The sequence below is a fragment of the Epinephelus moara genome, chromosome 17 (assembly GCF_006386435.1).
Source record: "Epinephelus moara isolate mb chromosome 17, YSFRI_EMoa_1.0, whole genome shotgun sequence".
Lineage (NCBI taxonomy): Eukaryota > Metazoa > Chordata > Actinopteri > Perciformes > Serranidae > Epinephelus > Epinephelus moara.
The window spans coordinates 23,952,526-23,973,531 of NC_065522.1; the positions used below are offsets into that span (position 1 = coordinate 23,952,526).

The 21,006-nt window shown below is 45.3% G+C and overlaps 1 protein-coding gene across 7 annotated transcripts in view; it reads left to right on the top strand.

Annotated features, from left to right (window-relative positions):
- The first annotated feature begins 1,805 nt into the window (after positions 1-1,805).
- Positions 1,806-21,006, top strand: part of chd3 (chromodomain helicase DNA binding protein 3) — a 68,800-nt gene continuing 49,599 nt past the window's right edge. For 2 of the 7 annotated variants that reach the window (XM_050067650.1, XM_050067647.1), the window contains exons 1-13: positions 1,806-2,215; positions 6,351-6,478; positions 6,560-6,748; positions 6,829-6,956; positions 9,610-9,848; positions 12,447-12,580; positions 12,691-12,826; positions 14,511-14,686; positions 16,168-16,437; positions 17,393-17,596; positions 17,702-17,925; positions 19,703-19,834; positions 20,302-20,398. In XM_050067650.1, coding sequence (XP_049923607.1) covers positions 2,053-2,215; positions 6,351-6,478; positions 6,560-6,748; positions 6,829-6,956; positions 9,610-9,848; positions 12,447-12,580; positions 12,691-12,826; positions 14,511-14,686; positions 16,168-16,437; positions 17,393-17,596; positions 17,702-17,925; positions 19,703-19,834; positions 20,302-20,398 — 2,220 coding nt within the window. In that variant the 5' untranslated portion in view covers positions 1,806-2,052. The remainder of the gene's footprint in view (positions 2,216-6,350; positions 6,479-6,559; positions 6,749-6,828; positions 6,957-9,609; positions 9,849-12,446; positions 12,581-12,690; positions 12,827-14,510; positions 14,687-16,167; positions 16,438-17,392; positions 17,597-17,701; positions 17,926-19,702; positions 19,835-20,301; positions 20,399-21,006) is intronic. The other 5 variants (XM_050067651.1, XM_050067652.1, XM_050067648.1 and 2 more) reach the window with 3 other exon arrangements.

A 21,006-nucleotide genomic window follows, 5' to 3' on the forward strand; every position in this document is an offset into this window, starting at 1 on the left:
GTTTGAGGACATTGGGACTTTATTATCGTCTCGTTTGAGGACATTGGGACTTTATTATCGTTTCATTTGAGGACATTGGGACTTTATTATCGTCTCGTTTGAGGACATTGGGACTTTATTATCGTCTCATTTGTTTGAGGACATTGGGACTTTATTATCGTCTCGTTTGAGGACATTGGGACTTTATTATCGTTTCATTTGAGGACATTGGGACTTTATTATTGTCTCATTTGAGGACACTGGGACTTTATTATCGTCTCATTTAAAGACATTGGGACTTTATTATCGTTTTGCTTGAGGACATTGGGACTTTATTATCGTCTCGTTTGAGGACACTGGGACTTTATTATCGTCTCATTTAAAGACATTGGGACTTTATTATCGTTTTGCTTGAGGACATTGGGACTTTATTATCGTCTCGTTTGAGGACACTGGGACTTTATTATCGTCTCATTTAAAGACATTGGGACTTTATTATCGTTTTGCTTGAGGACATTGGGACTTTATTATCGTCTTGTTTGTTTGAGGACATTGGGACTTTATTATCGTCTCGTTTGTTTGAGGACATTGGGACTTTATTATCGTCTTGTTTGTTTGAGGACATTGGGACTGTATTATCGTCTCATTTGTTTGAGGACATTGGGACTTTATTATTGTCTCATTTGTTTGAGGACATTGGGACTTTATTATCGTCTCGTTTGAGGACATTGGGACTTTATTATCGTTGACAATGTTTAGTTTTTTACACTCATCAGGTCCTACTGACCCCAAATAGCTGTGAGAAATTAAAAATGCACATTAAACAAATGTTCATGAGAATATAAGTTGTTAAACTATATTCACATTTTTAACCCATTTCTTTTTGCATAAGGAGCTCATCAGGATGCAGATAATATCTCCTACTCTATCTCACTGCCATCAGTTTCTCCTGTCTGACCCCGATTCGGCTGCGAGCTTTTGAATGTGAAAGGCAAATCAAAATTCCTTTTGTCAAAACAAAAGTGCCCTGAGCAGCCACTGAGGGCTGGCTGGGGTTGAGGGATTCCCATGGCCTTACTGCCATCCAGCCTGCTGCTGCTGCTGCTGCTGCTGAGATTTACACACCAACAAGAGTTCACAAAAATCTCCTGTGCTTGTTTTAAAACCTCTGGATTACCCGCTCTGAGCTGTTTAATATGGTGCTTTATAAAGTGGGAGGGGGGGCGTAGTTTGCATATTGTGAATTGTTTCCATCCCCACCACAAGTAGTTAATTTTTAAGCAATACAATCTGATGTAAGTCTGGGCATGGCTGCGGCAGATTTTCCCAACCCCCCTCTTTCAATCCCTCCCCAGCACTCACACACACACACACACACACACACACACACACACATACACACACACTGTGCTCCAAAATATTTTTTTTTTTACAACGGTGGGGGCTCCGGAGAATATAAGGTGGCCATATTTGATAGATTTGTGTCGGGCTCTGCAATGCAGAAAGAGAGAGTTGTTGCGCGTGATCTTGCAAGTGACAGTGACACCAGGCGAGTCTGTCGGATTCGTGACTGATCCGGACTTGGAGGGGAGAAACGAGACGAGGGGAGGGTGGAGGTGGAGGTGGAGGAGGTGGTGGAGGTGGAGGGAGGGAGGTGAGGGTGGTGGTGTGTGTGTGTGGGGGGGGAGACAGAAAAGAAACAAACAAGTAACAATGTAACTTACATGCAGTCACACACCCCTTTCTCTTGTAACAATGTGTACGTTTTTAAGGAGGGAGGGGGCGCGCGGAGGGAGAAAGGGAGCCGGAGAGAGATAGAGAAAGGAGGAGGGGGGTGCGTTCTGAAATAATATAGTCAGCCATTTTTTATGTAAGGGGATTTTTTCTTATTGGGGGGGTTGTTAAAAAATAAATATAAGAGGGCGGCCATCTTTGTTGCTCTGCCTAGTGTAAAATATTTCAAAACGCCCCCCACTTTTTTCTGTGCCGATTTGAATATTAAATAAATATCACACATTCGGGGCAAGAATACGCTTTTTGGAACACAAGGACGGACCCGATGACAGGAGTATAATGTCCTCTCCTCTCCGCTCCTGTGAGGAAGACGAGGGCATGGTGGTTAATTCCGAGGGAGGAGATTTTGATGAAGAAGACGACGACGGAGACCTAGACGAGAACGCAAGCGACATAAACTCGCCGGCGGCGCCTCGGGAAACTGCAACACCGGCCGCGCCAGGTACAGTAAAACAGGAGAAAACTGGCGCACAAGTCGGGAGCGCGCACACGAAATAAAAACACACTTAGTTAGCGGGTTTGGGGAAATGTTGCAAAGGCAGACGGCGTGGTGAGAAGCAGCCGCAGTTTGTGCTCCATATCGGCGCCTCCACAGCTCCACACGGTACAGTAGACACCAGCGAGTGCGCGCATGCAAAAATAGTACTTTTACTATAAAAACCAGCCACATGTTTCACCACCTTTACCCGCCACAGCCTCCGTAGCCCCCCAGCTATTGCACCTATGTGTTAGTATAGGTGCCATTTGTGCAGCTAGACATACTGGAGATTAAAAAAAAGAAGGTCGAGAGCGCGCTTTGAAACTCCTCTCCACTTTGCAACAAAATGCAAAAACACCAGTGTTGTTTCAATCTCTCCCACTCCACTTCCTCTGCACCTCCAGCACATCCCAACAAAGTTTACTCCTAACTTGCCACACAGCTGCTTTTCCTTGCACTTCTTCTTCTTCTTCCTCCTCCTCCGTCAGCATTAAAAAGTTGCAGCCTGTGTGCCCCTCTCAGATCTATTTTGACAGCTCTCAGACATGCATGATAGATAAATGAGCAGGGTGTGATAAGGTCGCCCTGAAGGGTTAAAGAAGCTCATGGCTGAGAGAGAGAGAGGGCTGGAAAACATGGACTCCCCTGGCTGGCCGGAGGCTATATATATTTGATACCCATCAGAGAGGAGAGGATGCGTTGTGCTGTGCAGACATGAAAGCTGGGTGCCGGACACAAACTTGCCCTCCTGTCTTAATGTCGCCGTGACAGGTCAAAATAGGACACTGCTGCTGCTGCTCTCACAGGACACTGAGGTGTGACTGCTCTGCTCCCTCTTACCACCTGAACAACATGTTTATCAAATGCATTATAACCCAGCATGGCAGCTTTGTCGCTCCTCTCAGCTGTGGCAACAAAACGAACATGATTGAATGACATTCTGGAAGTTTCTGTGACAGTAGCAGCAGCACGGGGGGGTTGCAGCAGTGAAAGTAAAGGGTGCACAAAGTAGTGGCTGGTTAACCACACTGCAACAGTGCAAGTCAAAAATAGCCGTGCAGCAGCCTTAAGGTTGCAGTTTATTCACAAAACACACAATAACCTAGTGATGAGTGTGTTGTATGTTGGGTGCGATGCAGAGAAAGTTAAAAGTGCAGATGTCACAGGGGAGAAATGTGAGTTTGCACAAGTGTCATTTCCTGTGTGAATATCACAGGAATCAAACACCGCTTTGTCTTTGGAGCTAATTAGCTGCGCCGCCATGCCGGTGCCAGACAGATAAATAGAGCTCCCCGTCGAGGACCTTAACCCCCTCACGACCTCCAGCAGCGGTCGCAGCGGTGGTCGGGGTCCCCGTGTGGGAATTACAGCGCGGGAGAGGAGTCGTTCCAGTTCAGCGCACCGTCCCGCTGGCGGCCTCTGAATCACCGAGCCCTGCGTGCGTGCTGCCGCCGCCCCCGGCGCGACTTCGGCGGCTGCGCGCTGCACGGATACGCGGGAAGGGTTGGCTGGGGTGGGAGTGAGGAGGAGGTGGTGGTGGAGGAGGAGGAGGAGGAGGGGGCTGTTGCTGCCGCTGCTGCTGCTGCTGCTGCTGCTGGAGGGAGCGCTCACCAACAAAGGCAGGCAGACAATAAAATCCGACAGAACGTAGCCTATCTAACAGGCTGGTTGCACAGGCCCAGACCGCAGCCCATATTTTGGTTATGCTTTAATGCTTTGCTGCATTTTTGCCTTTTGAAGCTGTGGCTGCTGTTGTTTTCTCTGCCTCTTTTTCTACTCCAAGCCAGGTCAGGTTGCAGGTTCAATTGCTCTCCCTGTGGTTGTGATATTGCACAAGCAGCGTGGGGAATAACTGGCCTGATATTTTCACATCATTTGCAGTGAAAGCAGAGATACAGTCATGTATTTTAGATGCTCTGTGGCTGTGAGTCCTCAATTATATAACAAGGGGGAAGGGGGGGCTGAGGTATTTGTGTTTCTGCTATTTGTGTTCCCTTAAATCAAAAGTTTAAAAATATATAACACTTTTTTTTTAAACACAGTAGGACTTGCAGATGATTTTCAGCTTTGTTAATGAAGCTGCAAATGACACTTTTGCATCCTCAATAAATCAGCCCAGGTTGATAAAATGACCTGACCCAGCATCGACCTGAACTTGGCATGCTGGAAGAAATAAGTCGGGCTGCATCTGGTTGCCCACCTCGGCTGAGACTTGGGATGAATGATGCCCCAGAAACCGACATTGCCACCGCAGGGTTGTTATTGAAGTATGACCCGGCCCAGCTTCGATCCAAACCCGGCATGCTAGAAGATATAAGCTAGGCTGTGTTCGGGTGCCTGACTCGGCTGAGAATTTTGTTGACCGATGCTCCAGCATCGAGACAGACAAACTGGCTCAATTTGGTTGCTGCCATCAATGCCCAAACCCGGCACACTGGAAGAAATAAGTTGGGCTGCATCCGGTGGCCGGACTTGCCTGAACTTGGGATGAATGATGCCCCAGAATCAGGACAATTGAACTGTCCTAATTACGGTTGCTGACATTGACATCACTTGACTGTTATTAAGAAAGACGCAGCCCAGCTTCGGCCCAAACCCAAAGACTCGGAATTAATGAGGGTCCAAAATTGGGTCAGATAAACTGGTTCAATTTGGCTGCAGACGTTGTCGTAACTTGGCTGTTATTAAAAAGGACCTGACCAAGCTTCGGCCCAAACCCAACATGGTGGAAGAAATAAGTTGGGCTGCATCCGACCTGGACTCGGGATGAGTGATGTCCCAGAATTGGGACAAATAAACTTTCCCAATTACACTTGCTGACTGCCATTTTAAAAAATGTCCTGGCCCAGCTTTGGCCCAAACCCAGCATGCCAGAAGAAGTTAGACAGTGTTCGTTTCCCGACTTAGCTGAGACTCGGGAGGATGAACGACGCCCCAGAATTGGGCCTGGCTCGATTCGTCTCCTGACATTGACATCACTGGTCCATTATTAAAAGTGACCCTGCCTAGCATAGGCCCAAACCCAAAATAAGTTGGGCTGCATCCGATGGCCCGACTTGCTGAATTGGGACAGATAAACTGTCCCAATGCGGCTGCCGAGTGCCATCACTTGGCCGTTTAAAATTACCTAGCCCAGCTGCGGCCCAAACCCGGTATGCTGGAAGATCTAAGTTGGGCCGTGTTCGGTTCCTCACTTGGCTAAGGCTCGGGATGAATGACGCCCCAGAATAAACTTTCTCGAGTTGCCATCACTGGGCTGTTACCAAAAAAAAGGCCCGGCCCGGCTTCAACCCAAACCCAGTACGCTGGAAGAAATAAATTGGGCTGTATCCAGTTGCCTGACTTGCCTGGACTCGGGATAAATGATGCCCCAGAATCGGGACAAGTAAAGTAATGTCTCGATTCAGCTGCCACCACTGGGCTGTTATCAAAAATGACCTGGCCCAGCTGCAGTCCAGACTGCGTCCGGTTCCCTGACTTTAAGGGGACTCGAAACCCAAATAAACCATCTCAATTCGCCCTCCGACTGCCATCAAGGGCCAGAAAGTGATCTGGACCTGCTTCGGTCCAAACTCAGCTTGCCAGATAAAAAAGTCAGGTCAAGTCCAGTACCCTGACTTTGATGAGACTTAGAGTGAATTACATCCCAGAATTAAGCCAAATAAAGTTCTGTCGAGAGACACTGCCGTCACTGGGCTGTTATCAAAATGACCTGGCCCAGCATTGGCCCAAATTCAGCATACTAGAAGAAATAAGTCTGGTCGCGTTCGGTTGTTCAACTTGGCTGAGACTCTGATGAATAACGCCTTAGAATAAGGCCAAATAAACTGGCTCAATTCCGACTCCTAACACTGCCATTACTGGGAATTATCCCCATGCGATGGAACCACCAACACCAGCTGTCACATGTACTTACAGCCCTCTGACGAACTGTATCTAATTTACCATGTGTCACAATTCAGAAGGGGTCAGAGGTCGCGGAAGCCACCGTGGCTATCATGCAGCTTCTGTTGTGTGTAATTATGTTCAACTGGGATTAGCTGGGTGTTGGGAAGCTTATTGCTCATCTGATTCTAATAGCTGTCTCGCTCCTGTCTAGAAGAAGAGCCAGAGGTATCAGACAGAGAGGTCCCGCTCAGGAAGAAAGGACGGCCGAAGAAAAAGAGGGACACAAAGAAGAAAGACAAAGAGGGGAAACCTGTCAAAGCAAAAAAACGCAAGAAGATTGTAAGTTTGTTGCACTTTGTTTTTACTTTGTGGACTACATTACAACGTCTTCATTATTTTTCATTCTCCTCCTCTCTTCAGGACAGTGATGTAGACAGAGACTCAGACAGAGAAAGAGATTTCGGCGAGAACTCAGACAGCGTAGCCAGCGACTATGGATCTGGAGAGAAAAAGAAGAAGAAGAAACATAAAGAAAGGAAGGAGAAGAAAACCAAGAAGAAGAAAAAAGTCGATGGGGACCGAGACAGCAGTCAGGAGGAAACAACAAAGGTAAAGAGTAACACACAATAAAAAATCATCTTTAAGTGCATTATGTTATCTCTCTGTTCTGATTGGGGGTTTCTTCCCAGCAGCCGATAGAGCAGAAGACCTCAGCCCAGCTGGCAAAGGAGTGGGGTCTGGAGGATGTTGATCATACCTTCACAGAGGAGGACTACAGGGAGCTCACCAACTACAAAGCCTTCAGCCAGTTCATGAGGTGCGGTATTTTTATTTTCCCGTGGTGCTGACGTTGACAGCTGGCCGTAGCTGCATGAAGACAAGTATTGCATATGCATGCAGTGTTTTTTGCTCCAAGTACTGTTTGCTTGCTTTGGTCTGAATCAGGGACTGAGTTCGTCACAAAGTTGTATAATTGCCTAGAGCTGGTTCGTGTTCTCACGGCAGCATTTACAAACGGACCAGATGAAATACCTTGTGTGAGAAAGCTGCTCTTGATTGGTCAGAATTTCCATGCGGGAAAAATACAGGAAGTAAACAAAACGAAAAGAGTACACTTGCAAGATAAATGTGACACTTTCTAATGTCACAATGGAGGGACAACTATGCAGGTTGATTTTAGCGCAGACCTTGTTGAAGAGGGGGTCTCGGTTACAACCGAACTCTGGTGCGGTTCAGTTGTTTTGGTGCGCAGCTGAGTGTGATTGCTGTGTTCACACCTGCCCAAACAAACTGCACTTAGGGGGCAAATAAACTTGAGTTTGATTGAACTGAACCAAACAGGGCAGGTGTGGAAGCACCTTTAAATCAGTATTTCAAAAGTCTTAAAAATGCTACGACTCAGGAAGTAGGATTTTATTAGTAGCTTTTTCTGATGTTTTTCATTGTAAAATCTGAAGTCTGAGGAAGAGGCTTGAAACATCGCTCTGCATTAAAATCCTTCTCAATGGGAGCTGCTTGGTGTGCAGACTTATTTGTTCTCTACTTTGCCAGACGTTTCTTTGGTCCAGCACCCACTCCACTGGACTTTGGGATGTGTGTGTCTTTTGTAGTGCTTTTCATTGTAAAATCTCAAAATAATTCGTAATATCTATGTTTTAAGAATAATTTACCGAATGCCTTTCGCAATAATGTCACATCAGGGTAGCGGAACCAGCAACAGTCATATTTTGTTTCTAGCTGGGATTCTCAGAGCAGAGTCACCACTGTTTGCAAGCTTGCTGTCACTGGACCCTGAATGACACAGGGAAGTGCAAATTCAACACAAATTGGCTATGTCTTAGTCTCTATATACAGACTCTACATTCAGTGAATGTAGAGTCTGTAGGCAAACCCCGGAGATCTTGCCTCCGGAAGAAGAGCGTGCTAGGCTGTTTGTAGTCGCGATACGCGCGATATTGACTAATCACGTTTGAGCCGGCTGCAGTTGTTGCCAGGTTAAACGGTCCGTGCGGTGAACTAACGAGGTGGAACATAATTGGCGTCACTGCAATCTCTGAATCCATCGCAATGGTTCAGCATATTTACTTATATATAAACGGAAGTCGGAAACGGAAACTCGCCTCCTCCGCCCAAATCAAACCGGAATGCCAAAAAATCCAGGGCCTTGCCCCCAGAGGCTGTATCGCCATCTGCTGGAAGTCAGACGCCGAATACAGCCGATGGGTTCCGAGAATGGCTATGTCCAGTCACCAAGAATTTGCAGCATGATTGAAGCTGGACCAAAGCAATGCATGCAAGGCTTAATGTGTTTCATGCATGAAGTTCTTAAACTCGGCATGATGAGAATCAAGGCAGTGGAATCCCTCATGCACCAACAAACGGCTGATATTTCCAAGTTCTGTTCTTCCCTTGTATCTACCACAGGGCAAAAAAGTCATGTTTTATATTACAAGAAGTATGTGGGCAAAATTAGTCCCTCATCCTAAGTAACTGATGTCAGTTTGTGTTTTTTTCCCTTTGTTTTCAGTTCGAAAAATTGGTGTTAAATGTAATTTCAAGTGGCATTAAAAGGTCTTAAATCCTCCTGCCTTAAGCGACAGGAACCTGGAAGGAAACATGTATCTACTGCTCACCTAGCACCACTGAGCTAGCTAACATTACAGCTTAGCCGAGGAGGACGCCATTAATGTTTATATCTTGCACTGTAATGAGCCTCTCGTCCGTGAGTAGATGCACACTTCCTTCTGTGCAGTGATACAGTCGGTGGGTGTGGATCAGTAGAAAGAAAATAGTTCCTACATGAAACTGCTCACAACAAGGTGAGTAACCAGATCATGATTTCTCCAAAGAGACATTGCTTTTCAGATGTATTTTTTAGTGCTTTGAGCACCACAAGCTGAGTCCCATCTAGTTCCATTATATTGGAGAGAAGTTAGACATCTCTACGGCAAGGTTAACCTCACCAGACAGGCCCAGTTTGGAGTGTAAGCTTGTTTATGGCTCTACGTCTCAGTTCTGCATGTATACATATGCACATGTGCTGTTGTGGAACACAAAATAATGGGCTACCCTTTGTATAAAGTTACACGCCTGTCACACAGACCAGCCTCCAGCAACAGAAGCTGTCCATGGTGAAAGTACCCGCAGCATATTAACACAGATACAGGTGGCGTGGGCTGAAAACAACTTGCCTCTGTCTCCCTCTGGCAGCTGTGTCTTTATCATCCGTGCTAGTCGTGCTGTCGGTGTGTCAGTGGCAGCCTGAGCCTCGGCCTCCGTGGCTGACTCATACCTGCTTTGACTCTGATAGCATGAATCCATAATGTCCACTGCTTGTATATGTCGGGAAGTTATTTGGCTGTCTCAGCTCCACTGGCAGACTGAGCCGGAGTGGAGAACTAAAATGTAAGCCATTCCTGTGACTAATACGTATTATTGACATTTTAATGACCCTGACCTCTCGCTCGCAGGCCGATGATAGCCAAGAAGAATCCCAAGATCCCCATGTCAAAGATGATGACCATACTGGGGGCCAAGTGGAGGGAGTTCAGCTCCAATAATCCTTTCAAGGGCAACGCCGCTGCCGTCGCGGCGGCTGCTGCGGCTGCCGCGATTGCTGTTGCTGAGCAGGTCTCTGCAGCGAATGTCTCTCCTGAGCCTCCACCGCAGCCGCCACCAATCAGGAAGGCAAAGACGAAAGAGGGCAAAGGTCAGTGGTTCCTTTCCCTGTACCCCTGTAGCTTTTGTGTCGGTCTGGGCTTTTAGTGAAATAAAGCGCTTTTCATTGATATAAGTGTGTTAAATATCCAGTAAAAACAGGTCACTTTGCAGCTTCAGAAGCACATGACGACACAAGAACAGTAATCATCTTTAACATGTGCTGATGTCTTGTGATCAGCTGCTGTTTGCTTATGTTGTGGTTTACATGCTAATATTTCAACCAGGAGAGGCTCACTAAGATTAAAGGGATAGTTCAGATCTTTTGAAGTGGGGTTGTATGAGGTTCTTATCCATAGTGTATTACCTACATTAGATCTCATTCAGCATGCCCCCAGTTTGGAGAAGCAGGCAGGAGTACCACAGTGAAAGATAAGTAATGTAAGGCTTCACCAGAGTCACACAAAAACACAAACTAACTGATCGAGGCAGTGGTAGACCAGAAGCTCCTGTGTTCAGTGAGGTAAAATTGCTGTTTTTGTCAATGGAGTCTGGCTTTGAAGAGAGCATAAATACCTGCTTCAGTTCCTCGTCGGAAAAGGCTGTCCGATGCTAAAGGTAATGCGGTGAAAATGTTTTAAATATAGCGTACACGTAGGGGTGGGGGAACAAAAATCAATGTAGCATAGTATCGCAATACTCAGCATATCGCAACATATTTAAAATCGCAGTAATATGGTATCGTGACTTAAGTATCGTGATAATATCATATCGTGGATCCTCTGGTGATTCCCACCCCTATGTACACGTAAAATGAGTTTGATATTTTTCGGTGGGACTGATTTTTTTTAGGTGACTAAAGTACATTCCCAGTTGGCCAGATGTTGATATTTGGTAGAATTTAGGTTGTAACATCGCGTGACAAAATTCAATGTCAGCACAATGTCTAATGCTAACAATGTGATGAAGAATTTCAACAACAGATGACGTTTGTATTTTGTTGGTTTTAAGTTGTGTTGTTGGGAGCCAAAATCACACGTCTTCCACACATCTAATGCCAACGTCAACTTGACGCAGAGTAACATTTACACGTAAAGCCTAGTTCACATTACACGATTTTCACCCCCGATCATAATCTTTTGAGTGTTCATACCTGGTGACGAGTGTTTCTGTCATCGGGAGTCTCGCCAACTGCATTACGACCCTTTGTGTGCACACCACAAGATTTCTCCACCGAGCCCTCGCCGACAGAGCCCCAGATAATGCGGTGACGTCACCAAACTATGTTTTTTAACTGACGACACATCGTAAAGGCATTGATATTCTTCCCAGTGTTGAATCAGATCTGCCTCCAGGGCCTGGGTCCAAACACAGTGCACCCCCCTGTGATCCTGTGGACGCCGCCATTGTTGCTGTTGCTTGCCGGCTAGGCTTGTCCTCCTTACTTTTCTTCCGTCCTCCTGCGTGCTAACATGGGACAGTCAGTCGTGTCAGACTTCTCCAGTTTTCTAGCATGCCAGATATCCAGTCCCAGTCACAGACAAGGGGGCGACTTGCTTGTAGGCACATGAGGACTATCTGACGATTCACCTCCGACCCAAGGTGGCTCTTAAGATCCTCTGCGAGATTCACCTCCGACCCAAGGTGGCTCTTAAGATCCTCTGCGACGTCAAAATCACGGTGAAAATTGTGTAATGTGAACTAGCCTTTAGGTATAGAGAACAAAACCCGGTGTCACAAAATGCAAAACGTCACGATGGTAGTGTCCACACGACGTGAAATTCTAACGTCGTCAGACATTTAAAGTATTGTCAACCCAATTTTAACGTCCAACCAAAATTTAACATCTGTCCAGTGTAAGAGTCAGCTGGTGCCAGCTGGGTTGAATAGCCTCAGTGGTGGTACTCCTGCCTGCTCCTGTAAATCGATAACTTCATACAACCCCACTTCAAAAGATGTGAACTATCCCTTTACTGTCTCTTTTTCAAGGGAGACTTGGCCGAGGCAGGCAGCAGCATAAATAAAAGCACATAGCTACAAACAGAAAACACATAAAGCGACTACATTAAGGGGAATCTGCCTTTAATTCCTCCATTTGGATCTTAAAAGTGTGTAACAAGATTAATTGAGTGTGCCAAGCCGAGGGTGCTGAATACACAAATACCCTTTTTCCAATTTCTCTGTGGCCATAGGGAACAGAATGCGTAAAGAAGTCCTGAGAGTGCAAATAGTCCTGTCCTGTCACTTTACTGTGGGATAAAGACACATAGGTAGTGTGGGAGCAGTCCAAGAAATGCCTTATATACTGTATATAAAGGTGTGCCAGTGACAGAGCAGAAGAAGGCTGCTACCCAGAGAGTATAACCCACAGTGGTGAGTCAGAGCTTTACAAGTGGTAATGAACCTCAGGGAAGCATTGTAAGCTGTGTCAACCATATGAAGGCACTAAGCAGAGGTGTGCATATATAAAAGATCACCATAATCCAACAGGGGTAAAGAAATATGAGGCGGTGACAAGTCGCTCAGTTTAAGAACCTATGTAGAAAGACCCAGGATTAGCGTCACTATAAGACAACAAACTGACCTTATTTACTCTTGCTCCTGTGTTACTCACTGCCTTGTCATTCATCTTATGATCTTATCTGTCCAGGCCCTGGCTACAAGAAGCGCAGTAAAAGCCCTCGAGTCCCAGAAAAGAAAAAGGCCTTGGCAAAGGCGAAAAAGATGGCACCCATTCGCATCAAACTATCGCCTATAGGTGCCAAGAGGAAGAAGAGTTGCTCAGTGAGTACAAAGCTTCTCTCTGTCTCCATTCCAGCTTCTTCGTCCTCCAATTCTGTTACCTGTTTACTGTTGTTTCTTCTTTCCTTGACCCTTTCTTTGCTCTCTGTCAGAGCGAGGACATGGACGAGGATGAGTCCGAGCAGGAGGACTCCAGCGTGCACAGCTCCTCGGTTCGCTCCGACAGCTCCGGCCGTGTTAAGAAGAACAAGCGAGGACGGCCTGCCAAGAAGAAGAAGAAAAATACAAGTACAATCACAACCTGTCCATTATATGTATTATATATAATTATAGATGAAGTATGTCAAATCTGTATTATAGTGTAGTTTGGATTTTTTGAAGTGGATGTCGGTTGGCATGACCCCCAGTTTGGAGAAGCAGGCAGGAGTACTGGCATTGAAGACAAGTACTGCAGTACATCAGTTTAAGTGTACATTATTTACCTATGCTCTCTTCTACGCCACCAGACTACATCGACAAAAAAAAGTAATTTACCTCGCAGAAATTTGGAGCTGCTTGTCTCCCGCTCTATTGTGTGTCATTGGGGTTTTAAAGGGTTACTTCAGATTCACCAAAGTCACACTATAACACAAACTAACTAGCTGATCGAGGCAGCAGCAGACCAGCAGCTCTCGGCTATAGCGAGGTAAGGGCACTGACACACCAAGCCAACAGTTGCCTGTCGATCAGAGTATATTGCCCTAGTTTTTGCGGTGTGTCCCACATTGTGGGCACTGGTCAGCCCTTGTCGGCTGTTTTTCAGCTGAATCAGCATGTTGTCTGAGCTTGCTGATGAATGAGATCACTTTGATTGGCTGTTCAACTCAGTGCACAAGTTGAGAAATGGAAGTGAGGCAAGTAAACAAATGGCTTAAGTCATGCATCCATGCAAGATGCTGTGGATCGAAACAAACCTGTTATACTAGGTCAGATTATTTTTGTAGCCATTGAGCTCTTTAGCAGAAACGGTTCGGAACTGTTTGCATTATTGTTCAGTAGCGCACAGTAAATATCATTTGTTCCTCCAACACTGGGATGTGTTGTTAATGTGCTAACTGGCTAACTAGCATCTTGAATCAGTCCTGTTGGCCTTCTGGCTTAACTTTTTGGATGACAAATACAAGGACTATCGCCTCATAGCAAGGGGGTTCGGGGTCTGAATCCACCGGCTGGGGACCTTCTTTGTGGAGTTTGCATGTTCTCCCTGTGTCAGCGTGGGTTTCCTCCAGGTACTCCAGCTTCCTCCCATAGTCCAAAGACATGCAGGTTAACTGGTGACTCTAAATTGTCCATAGGTGTGAATGTGAATGGTTGTCTGTTTCTATGTGTCAGCCCTGTGATAGTCTGGTGACCTGTCCAGGGTGTACCCTGCCTCTCACCCAATGTCAGCTGGGATAGGCTCCAGCACACCGCGACCCAAGGATAAGGATAAGCGGTTACAGAAAATTTGTTGTCCCTGAGCGTATGGAGAGTCCTTATACACAGGTGGGAAACATACGTGCTAGTTGGTCGTTGGCTGTAGTCTTTGCGGTGTGTTCAAGTGCACCTTTTTAGCTGGGACATAGGCAACGTGAAGCAATGAAACAGTTGGCCTTTATTGCCACTAGTTTTTGTTAACGGCTTCAGTTCTTTGTCTGATGCCAAGGTAAAGCAGTGAAAATATTCTTAATATAGTTTAGACTTGAACTGATATAGATTGTTATATGTGGCTAACATACGTTCGGCTGCTGCCCTGTCCACAGCAGTACATTGCTTAGCTTCTGTGGCGGTACTCCTGTCTGCTTCTCCAAAGTGGGGGCGTACCGACTGCCATCTACTGTAGGTAACACTCTATGTACCTGACTAAGTACCTCAAACAAATCCTCTTGAAAAAACCCGAACTAATTCCCGACCTGTTTCAGACATCTTTCTGTGTTTGTCTCACGCCCTTCAGTCCAAGGTGAAGAGGAGGGAGATGGCTACGAGACGGATCATCAGGACTACTGCGAGGTGTGTCAGCAGGGCGGAGAGATCATCCTGTGCGACACTTGTCCCCGAGCGTACCACCTCGTCTGCCTCGAGCCCGAGCTGGACAAGGCCCCCGAGGGCAAGTGGAGCTGCCCGCACTGCGTGAGTACAGGACCACGTCTGTTTTTTTTGCTCAGCATCCTTATTCACATATTTATCTTGAAGTGACGTGTCGACTTGGCAAGGCCGAGTGAGAAAAAGAAAAGACAGTTAAAAGTGGGTTTGTTTTTACTTGCTCGGAGCTGCAGATGAATAGAGGCTTTGTAGCTGCGTCGCAAATCTCAGCGGAAGGCTGGCTGAATTCAGACGAACACAATCCTGTCCAGGCAAAGACTGATACCTGAAGTGGTGCTGTGGGTGTAGATCTATTCAGTCATGTCACAAATTAAACCCAATGTTCATTTTTCGGTTACCATGACACAGATAACTGTTATACTGAAACAAGTAAAAGTCAGCTCAATGAATCACTGTGAGTTAAATGTGGAGTGCAGAGGTGTTAGGTGGAGTTGTGTTCAGGTGCTGGCAACCTAATAACACAGAGAAAGGCAGGAGGATGGCATCAGCAGACCTGAGAGTGCAGGAGGGAGTGTACCCGTGGAGTAGCTAAGACAGGTAGAGGGGAGTCAAGTTGTGGAGGGCTTTATAGATGATGAGGAGGAGGAGTTTGTATTTGTATTGTAGTTTCTTGAGAGTTTTGGATGATGAACCGTAGAGGAGACTGTTGCAGTAATCAAGTCTGGAAGTGACGAACGCGTGAATGAGACTCTCTGCAGCTGAAAAGGAGAGGGATGGACAGGGGGTGCACAAGAAGACAAGATCACATCTCTGACAGATAGCACTGTCACCTCACAGTGAAAGTGTTCCTGGTTCGGACCTAGGGTTTGGCAGCCCTTCTGTGTAGAGCTTGTATGTTCTCCTCGTGTCAGCGTGGGTTTTCTCCAGGTACTCTAGTTTCCTCTCACAATCCAAAGACATGCAGGTTAATTGATGACCCCTTTTTCAATTGTCACTCTTGGCCGCACAGAGTAAAGCCATGCCTGTTCCAATTTGTGTTTCCATTGTCCGTTTAGACGCGCCTTGACATATTAAGCTGTGCCAGAGATGGACCTTCTCAGGAGTAGGTCGAAAAGCCCTCAAGCGAGTAGCGGTGACGATCCCCCGTTCTGCCCCCAAAATAAGCATGTGTTTTTGTGAGACTCTCCTCACCTGTATCTGCAGGAGACCAGAGAGAAAGGCGTTTTTAAAACTCTCTGTGTGTTCAGCTCTCAGTACGTCTGTAGCGTCTAAGTGAATCTCTGTGGTTTGGAGTTTAGTTTCTCTCCTGCGTCCTGTTTGAACTGTTTCATGTTTGCTATCAGCCGTTTTAGAAGTTGTGTGAAGTTGAAATCCCAAACCACGCCAAGCCAGGCTACCTGTGCAAAGTGTACCCTGCCTCTCGCCCACTGTCTGCTGGGATAGACCCCAAGTCCCCAAGTCCACAAGCAACCCCTAACAGGATATTTGTCATTGTCAAAATTCTGTCAAAACATATATTTATATATATTTGACATGTCAGTCAGTTAATGAACTATTTCCTTCCCCAGGAAAAAGAGGGAATCCAGTGGGAAGCAAAGGACGAGGACTTTGAGGACTTCGAGGAGGACAGCGAGGACAGGGTGATATCAGAGGTCAGAGTCGGGGTCCACACCGGGGCGGACGAGGAGGATGACGACCACATGGAGTTCTGTCGGGTGTGTAAAGACGGAGGCGAGCTGCTGTGCTGCGACACCTGCACCTCCTCCTACCACATCCACTGTCTCAACCCGCCGCTGCCGGAGATCCCCAATGGAGAGTGGCTTTGTCCGCGCTGCACGGTGAGAAATATTAAAAAGTAGGTTCAAGGTTGAAAAATACCAAAGCTGCCGTTAAAATTTTAGACATATGAGAAATTGAAATGTATCGAATATTGAAATATATGAGAAGGTAGATTCAAGACACTTGAGAGAAAATGTATTCCAAGCTAAATGTGTCATAGACAAAGACAGTTTCATGGGCATGTGTAAATGTGGAGGTCATGGTGTGATGAGGGCAACAGAACCACATCATCTGCATAAAGCAGAGATGCAATTCTGAGGTTCCCAGACCAGACCCCTTCGTCCCCCCAGCGGCAGAATGGAGCGTGAGATGGGCAGTTTGGTGAAGCTTCTGCAGTGATGCAGGCGCCACTATCGTGGTGAAGACGGAGCTGAACTGGAAGGCAAAGCTTTCGATTTTCTGGTCCATCTACGTCCCAAACCTCACCTATGGTCATGAACTCTGGGTAGTGACTGAAATGAGTTTCCTCCGTGGGATGGCTGGGCTCAGCCTTAGAGATAGGGTAAGGAGCTTGGATGTCTGGAGGGAGCTCAGAGTAGAGCCACTACTCTTTTGCATCGAAAAGGTTCAGTTGAGGTAGTTCAGGTATCTGATCAGGATGCCTCTTGGGCACCTCTCGTTATAGGTGTTTCGGGCACGTCCCACTGGTAGGAGGCCCCGGGGCAGACCCAGAACATGATGGAGGGATTACATATCTCATCTGGCCTGGGAACGCCTCGGGGTCCTCCAGGAGGAGCCCGAAAGCGTTGCTTGGGAGAGGGATGTCTGGGGTGCTCTGGGGTGCCCCCGCGACCCAGTCCCGGATAAGCGGGGGCCCAAATATACAGATGTATCAAACAGATTCAGCTGAGTGTTACTAAATAAATAGTCTTAGTCCTAACCAACTGTTTGACTGCAAACACAGGATCCATTCACACTTCCTAGGATTAATTATTCTTAATATTCCTCCTTTAGTGTCCGCCAATCAAAGGACGTGTCCAGAAGATCCTCCACTGGCGATGGGGTGAACCTCCGCCTCCCATCCCTGTCCCCCCGGCTCCTGATGCCCCGCCTGATGCCCCACTGCCGCCTCCCATGAAGGGCCGAGCCGAGAGGGAGTTCTTTGTCAAGCTGACCGGGCAGTCGTACTGGCACTGTACCTGGATCACTGAGCTGCAGGTGAGACAGAAAGGATTCAAGTGACGGTCACATCGAGTCTAGAACTGCTCAGAACTTTTCTCCCAATCCTCATCTTCCTGTCCCTATTCTCCTTCCTCCTCCCAGCTGGAGATCTTCCACTCGGTGATGTACAGAAACTACCAGAGGAAGACGGACATGGACGAGCCTCCCAGCCTGGATTACGGGTCGGGCGCAGAGGACGAGAACGGAGTGGGGAAGAGCGAGAAGAGGAGGGCCAAGGACCCCCAGTACGCCATGCTGGAAGACAAGTACTACAGATACGGCATCAAGCCTGAGTGGATGATGATCCACCGCATCATCAACCACAGGTGAGGCTTGTGTGTGAGCATTAGCACGCAGTGTCTGGGCTTTTGAAATGTGGTGTCGTCAGTTCCTGAGTGTATTGTCATTAATTTATAATGCAATCCAAGCCAGTGTGATTTATTTATCTTTATTAACATCTGCCATTAACTATTTTTCAGTTAACAGGATTTTGTTTTTGGTCTGTTGTAAGAGGTTAAAACGGTCTCATAAGTACTCACAAACAAATGTAACTCCTAAAACACAATGCACTAGTGGCAGCACTTCTTCTGTTTACAATAACAGCGTTTGGCATCCATAAATGTTGCATTACTGCCATCTAGTGGAGAGCATATGGTCTTCCTTGCATGTGAATTTTAAGCTAACATTAGCTGCTCACATCATGCATACAAATAAAAATATTTACACTATGTCTGTATGGACATGCTACACATTATTAGCTCATTTAATTTATTCAGTTTATTCTACTAAAACCATGAGCACCAAAAGATAATTTCCTTAAAATGTTCAGTATTTATGGTTTTCTTCTTGTCTTGGTCTTATAATTAAGGAATCCCTTGACCGTTGCACAAAAGACCTTAAAAACCAAATTCAGGTAAAAATATTTTTAAGGTACCTCTGACTCTACCTTAATGCTTTGAAACCTGAGCAAAGTGACTTGATTTCTTTCAAAAACATGGGAAGAAGGCAATTAGCAAAAAATAACAAGATAAAAATAGCAAGAAATAAGAGAAAAAAGTCACAAAATTTAAAAAACAAACTCAAATAAGGGCATAATCTTAAAAAAAGTGCTTAAAATTATAACAAATTTGTAACATAATTTTAAAATACATATTTATGCATATTTTTTCCATAGATTTTTTAAAAAATAATTTACAAATCTACTAACGTCTCGCAGTTTACGGAACATTTCTTGCCGAATTGCTCATTGCCTTTCTTCTTGTGTATTTCGAAATAAATCAAACCAATGTGCTCGGGATTCAAAGGTTCAAAAAAGTGATGTCGCTCCAGGTTTGACTGGAGGGTTGACTGCAAAGTGACCGAGTTTATGGTGATAAATGAAAAAACTAACACACCCTGAGAAAAGTGTTCTGTGACCAGGAGAGCCCAGTGGATACACTTTTAAATTTAATACTATGGATTTAATTCTCATTGCAGTTTCCTCCGACAATCGTTTTCTGATATTTGGGGATCAAATTTACTTTGTAGTTTGTGCTTTCTATGATTGTATTCCTCTAGAAGTTTGATCTTCTCCTCCTCTAACCAATATGGTTTTCTTGTCTTTGTCATTTTTTCACTACCTAACTATAAGCCAACTTTGTGAGACGATAGCAGGCGTCACAAGTGTGAGTCCCAGCAAACAAACAATTTCCATGGAAAATTTTGCTGCTGTAAAATCTCTTTTAACACAGTAAATGACTGAATGTTTTTCCTTAACAAAGACAACTATTCAAGGGATTCTGTGCAACTGTGTAAGTCCCTTAGTTGAGGAGGAATTAAGCCTTAAGTGTCATACTTAAGGAGAAAGCTTAAGGTGTTTTTGTACAACCAGCCTCTGGGATATTAACTGAAGTTCTATGGTTTTCAAATGATGAGTTACTGATTCAGATCACCGCATTTATTTGTGTGTTTTGAGTTCAGTGACTTGACATTTGTTTGTGAACACTTGTGAGAGTGTTTTAACACCGCAGTACTGTTGTAGTACAAAATGGTGGTTTACAAAATCCGAATACATTCAAACACATAACACAAGCACTCACTGTTCTGTGTGTGTCTCTGTGCCAGTGTGGATAAAAAGGGGATGTACCACTACCTGGTGAAATGGAGAGACCTGACCTACGACCAGTGTACCTGGGAGAGAGACGACATGGACATCCCTGAATTCGCAATTTACAAGGCAAACTACTGGAGACACAGGTAGGACGTGTTGGAAGCATATTTCACCACCACTGACGTCATTATGGGAAAAAACAGACCATTTTTATTATTTTTTTTACAGCCAGTACTGTCGAGTTGTTTTCAAAATGATGCAGTGATGATGTTGTTTCAGCTTTTTTTTTTTCATTACGTTAGAGTTTTATCAGGAGACTCGAGAGTACCCGAAAGTACGGGAACCTACTGTAGGTCAGTGCATAGTTCAGCTTCAACATTTATTTTTTGTATTTACACATCTCGTTTTGTTTATTTTTGTGTTAACATCGACAAAATATTCTGGTTTTTATTCTGATGAAGACAATATTCCTACTAAGCTGTTTACATAGTTAGGAATAGGAATATGCTCATTAAATGGTCATTATCAAATTTGAAGTATTGTTCTGTTTGGAATAATAGTGTAATATTGGTGTGCATGAAAACATAGTCACTGATATTTCTCTGTCCAACAGAGATGCAATAATGAAGGAGGATCCAGACAAACCCAGGAGGATAAGGAGCAAGAACCAGGAGGGTGAAGAGGAGTCTCCTGCTTCGCCGGTCACTGATGTGAGTTAACTCTAGTTTCAGTTATTTTGTCTTTCAAGCTGCTTCCTGTTGGTATTTTACACCAACTCTTCCATCTGACTCTCTGGAGCTTCAGTCAGGTTTAGAAAGACAACCAAATTGTTTGGAAATGGGGGCTTTTATTTTTGATGATTAAATTTTAAGTATTCTTATGCAATCTATTCATCTTACCTGTTTCTTACAAGGTGGAACCATATTCTCTTTATGTGTATATTAATCAGGTCAATGAAATATACAGTCATTTTTCAAACGTTTGTTAAGTGGATTGGTTTTATCTTGTCAAACAAAACTAACTAGCTTCTAAACCCAAGGGGGCATGTTTCAGCAGGAATATGATCCAAAATTGGGGAGAAATTAACATCATCAGCAACCAAGATTACATGTTTCCCTGACGTTAGCATGTAGCTACATGTAGCAGTGTATTTGCAGCTTGGGATTGATTGTAATGATGCAGAGCAGTGCTTTCTTCACTGAAAAATACTTCTAAACACAACTGGACATGTTTCAGCAGGAACATGATTCACAACTGGGAATAAATTAACAACACTGGCAACCAAGATCACCTGGTTTGCTGATGTTAGCATGTAGCT